At 45.1% G+C, this 11,377-nt stretch overlaps 1 protein-coding gene across 1 annotated transcript; it reads right to left on the reverse strand.

The window, feature by feature from the left end:
- Positions 1-2,623: 2,623 nt before the first annotated feature.
- MBOAT4 (membrane bound O-acyltransferase domain containing 4) lies at positions 2,624-9,197 on the reverse strand. The gene is made up of 3 exons (XM_068531971.1): positions 9,079-9,197; positions 6,117-6,341; positions 2,624-3,681 (listed from the first exon to the last, which is right to left on the reverse strand). The coding sequence occupies exons 1-3, from the start codon at positions 9,195-9,197 to the stop codon at positions 2,715-2,717; spliced, it is 1,311 nt and encodes a 436-aa protein (XP_068388072.1). The 3' UTR covers positions 2,624-2,714.
- Positions 9,198-11,377: the final 2,180 nt, after the last annotated feature.

Raw genomic sequence — 11,377 nt, forward strand, 5'->3', positions numbered from 1 at the left:
CTGTTGGGGAACAGAAAAAGATGGGGACACATGGTCCCTCTCTGAGCTGTCAATCTAGTGAGCTAAGACGAGACACAAGAACGGACCAAAGGAAGCTGATTCCTGTACATGCCAAAGGAGAAGTATGGGGGTTCACAGGAGGAAACACTTTGGGAAGCAGAAGTGAGGTGGAGGGAGTTTCCTGTTCTGCTCTGGCTGGTCTTCTGCTGGCAGGCAGGGTCATGGACACGAGGGCGTGTCAGAGCAGCGTCCTGGTGGCCGTTCTTCAGCTCCCTGGGGTTCGGGAGGTGGTGAGCGCAGCAGCAGTGGGCGTGGGAGCTTCTTGATTCTGACACCCTCATCTCTGGGTCCCAGACGCAACAGAGATGGGAGAGGTGGTGAGACTTAGGGTATATTTCAAAGGAACTGATCAAGCAGATTCGCTGATGAATTGTGTGGGAGGCAGGGAGAAGTCAAGTGTGACGAGCAAGCTTTCAGTTGTCCCTGTCAGGGACGTGGGGGGAAGGAGATGTAATGAGGGAGAGTTGGAAAAAGACAACTGAGGTGGACACCACTTCCAAACTACTGGTTCGTCACATGTATTTGTTCCCTAGAAATATCATCATTCGCCACGTTTAAAACCTTTACCAGATGAGAGAATGCTGTTGACACATTGACCTGTATCTGCTTTATAAACTCCTTGAGGGGCGACGTGGTAGCACACCATCTCGTCCTCGCAGTTGCACTGTGGGCTCTGGAGTCAGACTGCCTGGTCTCCAGGCTCTTCCTTACACTAGATGTGTCACCTCAAGCGAGTCCTTTCTCCTCACTGGGTCTCATTTCCACATCTGTAAAATGAGGATGATAGTGGTACCTACCTCACAGGGTGGTGGTGGGGTTCAGGTGTGGCGTACAGAGAGCTCACAGCGATAGTGCTTGTTCAGTGTTAGCCGTTATTACTGTTTCTCTTGCCAGTTCTCCATACTGCTAAGCAGTTCCCTCTTCTCACACAAGTAGACAAACTCTTTTTAAAAATACATTTTACCAATCCAGTCTCTTTAGAGAATATATTACAGACACGAGTCACCGTCAGCCTCGTAGTATCTCTTGGAAATGCTGTAACCACCTCGTTCCCTGTCTGTTGCAGTACTTCAGGGTAATCAAGAGGGTCTGTTGACTAATAGACACTGCCTGGTGCTGTGACACATGCTTCCAATGCACTAAGGACACATGATCCTCCCGCCCCCTACTCCTGCCTCAGAACTGAGATGTGGTACACATTTTTTTTTTTAGGACAGAGAAATATCAATATATTGCCAAACTTAAAACAAGAAGGGGAAGTCATGGTGGATCTGAAACTAAGAAATCCTTGAGAAAATGAAAACATCAGGGATCAAATTGAAGAGAGAAGCTGCAGCCTGAAACACCGGTGGCAGGTGCATGAGCAAACACTACCCTAAAAGGTGGGAGCCGTGCCCGGGAGGCCCCGTACCACTGCGAGTGGTGGAACCTGGGGCCAGGACGGGCTTGGGTGACTCAACAGGGGGATTACATGGGGTGCTGTAGTGGGAGCAGCCAAGCCAGCAGGTCCACCTGCATCACATACACACCCATCCCCGTCTCACGCCCTCTAGGGCGGGAAAAACCCGTATCCTCCAGTAGCAAGAATGAGAATACCCAAGTCCAGAAGACCAGCCATCACGGTACGCTGCTCGGTGGCACATCTTTTTTGGCAGTGAAAACACTGCCTCTCCCTTTGGGCGGGCTGCACATGCAGGAGCGGCAGGTGGTCTACCCAGGGGATCTCAGTAGCAAAGGGGGCTCCCAGGCAGGAACAACCAAGCAGTTCAGGAGAGCCCAGTGGAAGAAAACAAGTTCACAGAATTTACCACCAAGGAAACAGTTGACAGAAAGAAAGATGCTCTGTGCTTACAGTTTTGAGTACTGGAGCTATCCACTGGCCCAGAAGGTCACACCAAGTGCTGTACAAAATCTGGCTGATGAAGTCAAGTCACAGAACAGTTTACTTTTTTTGCACCCAGACCCAATTACGATTCCCCAGGACCAAACCTTGGAGAAAACACTACTTTATTTTTCCTCAAGGCTCTTCTTCCTATAACAATAGATTTGATTCAAAGACACTTAGAATAATCTTATTACTGATAAACCTTTTTCCACAATGTGTCCTCTCCCTGTGGCATACTGTCCTGAGACAGTGAACCTAGAACCTGCTATCTGCATGGATGGGAAGAAAGGGAAAAGTATACCGAATACTCTACATCTCATGTGATGTTTTGCATTCCCACCTGAAACGTTACATGGCCCACCATCAGCATTTATTCATTCCACAGACTTGTGGAACCAGACACCAAGACTACAAAGTAATTGAAAAGGAAGGTGAATAGGAATTTGGGAGTAATATATACACACTACTACATGTAAAATAAACAACAAGGACCTACTGCCTAGCACTGGGAACTCTACTCAATATTTTGTAATAACCTATATGGGAAAAGAATCTGAAAAAGAATATATATATGTATAACTGAATCACTTTGCTGTATACCTGAAACTAATACAACATTGTAAGTCAACAATACTTCAGGTACATACAGCCAATACTTTAAAAAAACTTTTATCACGGAAAAGTGCAAACACCTGCATCTTCAAGGCGCCATCTGGTACTTTCTAAAGTCTGTTTCATGGGTGTATAAGATGAAAGTTGGGGAAAGATGTCAGTTAAATTTATGCTTTCTCTTCGCTAAAAAAAAAAGCAAAATACAATAAACTGTGGGAAAGACGCTGTTGTAAGAATTCCACAGCAGCCAGAGAGAGGAGAGGCTCCGGACCTCCACGGCCAGCATTATGTAGGCAATGATGAGCTGGGTGTGGGCCCAGGTGAGAATTCTGTAGAGCACCCGCATCGGCCAGGATCTGATGAACACATTGGCAAAGGTGTGAATCAGGTAGTCGGCTTCCACCATCACAGCCCAGCAGAGGAAACCAAACACCTGTCCCGGGTGGAGTCCGTGCCACCAAGCCGAGAAGACGAACGTCTGCAACAAGGGCCAGGTCCTGCCCTGCTGGAAAATGAGGCGTCGGAGCCACCGAGCTGTGCTCTGGTTCCACTTTCTGGTGAACAGGGCTATCCTGTGGGTTGTTTCCAGCGTCCAAATGTCCGCATCAGGGATGTATCCCTCCTCACCGGGGCTCTGACCAAACTCAGATCCAAAGCCCGCTGCGTAGAGGAGGGAGTCATCCAGGAGCCAGTGGGAGTAGTAGGTGAGTTTGAAGAGCCCGGCTGTGGACCACATGACATAGACGCACTGCAGTTGCCGGCAGTCCCTCAGTCCTGCGCCTGCGCTCACCTCCCGCCTCACCACGACCTTCAGACACTCTAGTCCCAGAATCTGCAGACCCCTCCGGGTCAGAGCCCAGAAAGAGTGCCTGGGATACAAACTGCTGGGTCCTTGAACACGAGCCTGAAATCTCTGGAAGGAACACAGGGGGCCTCCTAGGAGAACAGGGAAAAAGAGCAAGTAGCTGAAATAGGGCAGAGCCTTCCACAGACGCTCAGACAAAGAGCTCTTGTTCCTGACGTCTCCTGCTGCTGCTGCTGCCACTTTGCCCTCACGAATGTCCAGAGACAGGGATGTGACCCTCTGGGTCAAGAGCATGAGGGAAGAAAGAGTGACGTAGAACCTGAAAGAGATTTTTTTTTAATGTAAAAACACTCCGCATTTACTTTATCCCCTTCCAGTGCCTCACACAAGACCCAATGGCAGGGACTTCCCTAGTGGTCCAGTGGCTAAGACTCCACGCTCCCAATGCAGGGGGCCCGGGTTTGATCCCTGGTCAGGGAACTCGATCCCGCATGCATGCTGCAACTAAGAGTCTGCATGCCGCAACTAAAGATCCCACGTTCCACAACTAAGTCCTAGCCCAGCCAAATAAATAAATATTAAAGAAAAAAAAAAAAAGACCCAGTGGCAAATGGGTGGCTCTAAACAATTAAGACCAATCTCATGGCCTGCAGTTCCCCCACAAAGACTCTTGGATTAATCCAGAACCACAGGCTCCTCTGAGCAGGATGGAAAGGTAAATGGAGAAATGAATCAGTAGAGAGGCAAATAAAAGAATGACGAGGAATATTACGGTGAAACGTTGATTATAGTATTTCTAAGAATACCTTATAAAGATTAGGATGGAGGATCAGGGAGAAATTTGTCACAGAAGAAACAAGACCTTAGTTCTGTTTGGTCTTAGTTCTTCCTATAGAGACTATAGGAAGTTGGAGATTTGGACTATGAACCAGTCCCTGACTGCAAGATTCTGAAGGCTTTGGGATTCGGGCTGAGGAAGAGTGAGTCAAGCTAGAGGTTCAGGGTGTATGCTGAGTCATTAGCAATTTGAGGTGTGTTCTTAACCAATCACCTGACCTGTTCCTGCTTCACCATCACACAGTAGAGAAGATCCCGCTGACCATGGAGAAAATTAATGAAAATTACAGTGACACACTCTACAATCAGGAACACTGTCCTGTGGGGAGAAAATGGCTCTGTTTCCCAACCGTTGCTGCTTCTGTGTCTGAAAACTTAAGGACAACTAACCTCCTTACTTGACCTATCAAACAGTAAGCAAAGTAGCCACCAAATGCCACTAACCCCTGTTCAGTCCTCTTCTGTTAAGGGCTGAATGTGTCTTCCCCCACCCCAAATTCATATGTTGGGGTCCTAACCTCCAGTACCTCAGAATGTGTGTATTTGGGGATGGGTCTTTAAGAGGTAATTAAGGTAAAACGAGGTCATGAGGGTGGGCCCTAACCCAAGATGACTGGTTTCCATATAAGAAGAGATAAGGACACAGACACACACAGAGGGAAGACCATGTGAAAGCAGAGGGAGAAGATGGTATCTACAAGCCAAGGAGAGAGGCCTCGGGAGAAGCTGAACCTGCCAACACTTTGACCTTGGACTTCCAGCCTCCAGAGGAAATAAATGTTTGCTGTTGAAGCCACCCTGTCTGCAGTACTTTGTATGAGAGCCAGAGCAAACTAACACATCTTCCCGCTTCAGCTCAGGTTCAGCCTCCCTCCCTCCTGTCCAGCCAGATTCTGTTCAACTTGCTCCTCCAGCCCCTGTCGGGTCCGGGCTTCTTCCTGAAATCCTAAGTCGCCACATCCCAGTCAGTACTCCCCACTCCCTATGCACCCACCATCTCGCCTCTTCTTCAGAGAAGCAAGCCCTGGAGCCTTTGGTGAAAACAGTCAGAATAAAGAATAGGATTCTGGGTGTGGGAGGGATGGCAGAGTAAGGCAACCAATGGCAGCTAGAATCAGAGAGGTGACCCCCTCGACAGGTCACCGCTCCAGTTCACCGAGCGACCATGAAACCGGGCTAATGGTGATCACAGCGAGAGCCAGGAACAACAGGCCTCAGGATGGCAGAGATGCCTGTTTCCCTCTAATCCTGATGATCTCACTGACTCAGGAAAACACGTCCCTAGACTGTAATTAGTGCCCTATTTTTTTTTTCCTGGATTGAGTGACTTCCCTTTTTCTGGGGGATGGAAGAGCTGAATGTCAGTGAAAGTAAAACTCTTGCAGAGCAGGTGTGTGGGAAGGCAGCAAAGGTTTACGGTAGATTTATACCTTTCCTGTCTTACTGAAACAGCGGGGAGGCTGCTGGCTATGTGTCTAAACTACTTACACTGAGGTGTGTGTACTCTGCTTAGTCACCTGCAGGCCGGCCTCATCTGTGGGCCATGGGACTCCTGGTTCACCCCCTTTCTCGGGCACAATGTGAATTACAGCTAGTACCAGGCACTGTGCCATGCAGGCAGCACATGGTAGTTATTAGGAGATTCGTCATACAATTACACTTATATTCATTCATTAACTCTAACCTAAGAGGCTTGCAAGATAGGTATTGCTATCCCCCCAACACACACTTACACACACCCTTTATTTCAGAAAAAGACATTGAGGCTGAGAGAGGTTGACTGACTCACTCAAGATCACACTGCCGAGATGTGGAAGAATTTGGATTCAGACTCAATGCCCAGGTCCTCCCCACCAGCACCCCAGTGCAAGCAAACCCTGGTGGGCTCCGTAGGAACACAGGAACGAGCTGCTTTACCTCGTGGAAGGAGCTTCTTGCAGATAATATTCCGTATAGTGCAGACCCAGGTGGCACAGCGTCTGCCAGCTCATCTGAAAGAGGAAAGTCAGCCTGTGGATGTCCTGGGGGCCCAGCGAGTGGATCAGGACCACGGTGCACAGAGCGGGGATGAAGACCAGCACAGCGAAGGAACCCATGGCGGCTACTGCCAGGGCTCCTCCTCCCGCCAGGAGGAACAGGTACCTGGAACACAGAACGCCTTGGAGCAGTGCGACAGATGAGTCACTTCCCGTGGCAGCCCATCTGTGGAACCCAATGGAGGTGGGCGCCCCCTCACCCCTACAGAAGTCACACTGCTGTCACTTTGAAGTATTCCTCCTGTTCTTCTGAAGGAGAGAAACATGGAGGGTAAAGGCAGAGTCCATTTGTAAACCACTTCTGCAGGAGAAATATCTTGATTTCTGCCTCTGGGACCCTGGGCACCCCTCTTTGATGTCTGCCAGGCCAGTGGGGAGAAACCTGCCCCCAACAATCCTATGGGGACCAGTCTGGAATGTTTCCCAGTAGGGCCACACCCAGCCCTGCACTTGCTGCCCGACCAAAGTGATGGGAATCTAGGATCCAGGATCTAGGAGGACTCTAGACATCTCATACAGATGAGTCTCTTCCCCTTTCCACAGAGCTGAACCCCCTGGCCCTCAATGCCTCCGTTTGATAAGTGTTTGAAAACTCAAAGTCTTTAAGTGTATCGTTTAATAATTTTTGTCATCTGCATACATAGTTTAGCCTATTCTCCAAATTCATACAAATAAAATCATACAGTATTTGCTTATTTGAGTAAAGCTTCTATCATTAGTATAATATTTCGTTTTTTTAATTTATTGAAGTATAGTTGATTTACAATGTTTCAGGTGTACAGCAAAATGATTCAGTTATACATATGTATATTCTTTTTCAGATTTTTTTCTTTTTCTATCATAGGTTATTATAAGATATTGAGTGTAGTTCCCTGTGCTATACAGTAGGTTCTTGTTGTCTGTTTTATATATAGTAGTGTGTATGTTAATCCCAAACCCCTAATTTATCTCTACCCCCTCCCCAGCTATCCCTTTGGTAACCGTAAGTTTGTTTTCTATGTCTGTGAGTCTATTGTCTATATCTGTTTTGTAAATAAGTTCATTTGTATCATTTTTTAGATTCTACATATAAGTGATACCATGATATTTGTCTTTATATCTGCCCTTAATCCTCTCTACTGCATTTTAAGTTCTCATGACTTGGTGCTTTTTGTAATGCTGTAAATACCTACATCAGTGAAGTGGTTTGTGGAGCATGCCTCCTTTGGAAGCCAGCGGATGCCCTCTGGATCTGCAGAGGCACCAGAGTTTCCATATTATGAGGACTCGGCTCTTCTTTCCACAGTATATGGAGATTTGTTTGTTTTTTTCCTTTTAACTGGTGCCTAGTTAATAAATCTGAACAAAGAGGCCAGGAAAAAAATCTGTAACAGGGATTGAGTGGTCAGGGACAGGAAAAGTGAATGAATCTCTATGTCACAGGGCGTAGATCATGGCTCCTTGGCCTGTGACGCACACGTCTTTGCAAGAATTTCTTTCTTTCTTGAGGGAGATGGCAGGTGCTTCAGTGTGCGAGGCTCTATTCCACAGGCCCTGGCCGTTCCTGAGCTGCAGCCTATGCTTGGGATGACTCCTCCTCTACCCGCCCAAGCCTTCGCCTCCCTGCCATCGGGAAATAGGGGAGAACTTTTGAGAAGTGCTCTTCCCCAAAGCAACTGCCCTGGGGATTTGTAAACATTATTGTGTCTACACGTGTACAATGCACGATGCATGATTTTTTGGAGTGCTTATTTTATTCTGGGCATTGGGCTAATAATTCCTTTATATGAAATATCTTCATTTAATCCTTAAAACAATCCCATGAGGTAGGCATTATTATTTCCATTTTACAGATGAACTCAGAGAGTTTATTCACATACACAAGGACACTCAGGAAGTGAGGGACCAGGACTCACCAGGCTAACTCCCAAAGCCAGCAATCTTAACCTATGGGAATTAGCCCTTATTTTTGCACTTGTTTTGCTTTATTGTTTGTGATTCTTTCTCAATAGGAAATTTTTTTTTTTACAACTGCTTCCCTCGTTTCCTAAACAAAGGTAAAGCGCCATCAACCAGTTGTGAAGATGTAATAACCTACCATAGTTTAATCGAACTCAGCCATCCTGGTTGCTAGAAACAGCTAGATTTTACTTACGAATCCCCAATATATAAAAATCCTAGTTTCCAAAATAAGTGAATTATTAAGAGGTAGAACTTTGGCAATGGATTTTCACTTTACAAAAGGATATTCCATAAAACCTTTTTTTAAAAATAGGGGCTGTCTCTAATGTATTGAATTTATTAGGTATAAAAAAATCATTTCAATCAAGTTATCAAATCTCTAGTGACAGTAATTTCGGATCCCAGGTAGAGATAAAACTAATTGAACAAAATTTATTTTCACTTTTTTCATTTCTCTGAGAAATCATACAAAGGCATTAAAAAAATCACATAGTTGTATATTTAATAAAATTTAATTTTATTGAAAATGATAGAATTCCATGAAATTAAGACTGTTCAAGAACATCTGGGGCATGTGGTTGATTTATAGATGCATCTATTTGGGGAATTCCTATATCACCCCAACATCCATCTCTCCCCCATTTATTTTCATCCTTTTCCCACTTAATGTGACCCTATCAAACTTTGGCTGAGTCAATGCAGACATGATGTCAATTTCCAGTTCCAATTCACTCTATTTAGACATAATCATGATCAAGCAATCAATAATCGGTGGCAGTGATGATAACTTAAAAACAACCAGTGTAATTAGTATTTAATACTCACATCTGCACTCCAACCTGGGCTTTTTGATCTACTATAGTATTCATAGATGTAAGAGCAAAATTAGCCGTCAAACCTACCTGGCATGAGTGGAAAATGAATCCATAATGCAGAGATAATTAAACAGAAGCGCAAAAGGAAAAGCAGCCCCTTGATAAAGTGATACAGGATGGAGGAAGAACAGCTGAAGCCAATCCATCATGAACTGGAACAAAAGATACTGTCCTTTCCAGAATCCCTAACTGATGCTTTCCTGGAAATCTCAACCAGTTTCTCTTTGATCTTTTTATACCGTTTAGGAAGGCCTGGCTGAGCAAAAGGCAAACAAAAGCACTGGAGATAAGCAGTATAAAAGTTGGCTTTCTGATAAAGGGAACTCACTATAGAAACCAAAACGCATCTGGTGTTAGATTACCTAGTAAGGATATGTATGAAAAGCATTGCTTTCAGGCGTTCTGGTTTTGTTTATATACTGCAGTATTTGCCTTTCCAGTCATCTGACTTTCATATTCTTCTCACTAAGTAAATGGAAAATCTCATTTTCCAATTGTGGACAGTCAACTCACCCGATTGGGGAGGGGGTGCAAGAACACGAACTGTGGGGAAGGGAGGCGGGTTCCCCTCCCAACCATTTCCTCCTTAGGCTCTTTATACTCTTTCCTTATGCTATTTCTTTTTTTTTTTTTTATAGTACCTAGTCACCACCCTTTATATACCTATTTCTCGATTAGTTTATTGCCCGTCTCCCTGCTACAATGTCAGCTCTGCAAGGGAGGAACTTTGTTTTGTTTATTGCTGTACCCCCCTACACATAGAACAGTGCTGGGTGCGTATGATGTACTCAGTAAGTACTTGTTAAAATTTGAAAGGTTTTTAGGAAGCTAAAGTGTGGAGAGGAACATTTAAAGAGAAGCTCTTCTTTAGGGTGTGGACAAGAAATCCAAGAGACACTGCCTACAAGCAAGACAAGAACAAGAGGCCATTTCTTGGCGGGTAGAGGTCCATCTACTGAGCCCAGAGCATTACAGCGCCATCCCAGACCAGCCACTTTTCATCTCTGAAGGCACATGCAAGAGCAAGCAGCCTTAAATAAGGGATGGGAGAGTACAGCCTGATTCAAAAGCATCTTAAGGGCAAGGACCCCCTGCTAGTGGGAGACAGCTCTGCACAGAAGAGAAAACATGAAAGAAAGCCTCCAATTAGCTAGGGAACTCTGAGCAAATCAGTCACCTCTCTGAGACTGAACAACTTCATCTTAAAATTCGATATAATAATGCCAGTTATTCAGCAGAATTCTGTTGTCTTCAAAAGAACTGTTACGAAGATTAGATAACATATGTAAAAGCATGGAGGATAAAGCTGGTTGGTTGAATGTAGTTGAAGGTAACACAGTTGAATAATAAAAATGATGAGAATAATTGGGCTACCATTTATTTATTATTTTTTTAAATAAATAAATTTATTTATTTATTTTTGGCTGTGTTGGGTCTTCGTTGCTGTATGCGGGCTTTCTCTAGTTGCAGCGAGCGGCGCCTACTCTTCGTTGCCGTGCGCAGGCTTCTCATTGCAGTGGCTTCTCTTGTTGCAGAGCACGTGCTCTAGGTGCGCGGGCTTCAGTAGTTGTGGCTCGCGGGCTCTAGAGGACAGGCTCAGTAGTTGTGGTGCATGGGCTTAGTTGCTCCGCGGCACGTGGGATCGTCCCAAACCCGTGTCCCCTGCATTGGCAGGCAGATTCTTAACCACTGCACCAGCAGGGAAGTCCCTGGGCTACCATTTTATGACAGACCTGTGCTAAGCACTTGGAATAGAAGGATGAATAAGATACGGTTCCTGCCCTCAAGTAGCTCTGAATCTACTAGGGAGAAGGAAATGGCAACAAATACTTGCATTAAAGAACTATAGGTGCAGTATACCACTGGCACACTGTAGTGGACAAATAAAGAAGCAATCATCTGCAGACATAAGGAATTTTTTAAATGCAGGGGAAGTGGAGAAGGGGGAATGCTTAAATTGGCTCTGGAAGGATGTTTCCAAACAGATGGATAGTTTATTCCAGGCCACAGAGGGCACAAAGACCTAGACAAACAGTAGAGCAATTAATGGGAGAAAAGGGCTCCCTAAGCAATGAATAAGCTCACATCATAGTAAACATATTAAAATGCAACCACAACCCCCATTAAATATACTTGCTAGGTTCAGAAGAACTGAGTTGCACTTAATTTGTTAGGGAAAAAGTTATGCTTTTTGTCATTGAATTAAATATTTATTAATTCTTACTTGTACTTTTTGCATTTTGGAATCAACACATTTTATGTGCAGGTCTCAAACACTTTATAGGTTCTCCGAAAGGCTTATAGGCCCTATACACTGTAGCTCATA

Source organism: Eschrichtius robustus, chromosome 21 (assembly GCF_028021215.1).
Source record: "Eschrichtius robustus isolate mEscRob2 chromosome 21, mEscRob2.pri, whole genome shotgun sequence".
In the NCBI taxonomy this organism is placed as follows: Eukaryota; Metazoa; Chordata; class Mammalia; order Artiodactyla; family Eschrichtiidae; genus Eschrichtius; species Eschrichtius robustus.

Excerpts from the sequence above, each read along its gene's own strand:
- MBOAT4 (XM_068531971.1), bottom strand. The coding sequence starts at position 9,197 with ATGGATTGGCTTCAGCTGTTCTTCCTCCATCCTGTATCACTTTATCAA. Across the intron at positions 6,342-9,078 it reads TCATTTTCCACTCATGCCAG|GTACCTGTTCCTCCTGGCGG; the intron begins GTAGGTTTGACG and ends TCTGTGTTCCAG. Across the intron at positions 3,682-6,116 it reads CAAGAAGCTCCTTCCACGAG|GTTCTACGTCACTCTTTCTT; the intron begins GTAAAGCAGCTC and ends AATCTCTTTCAG.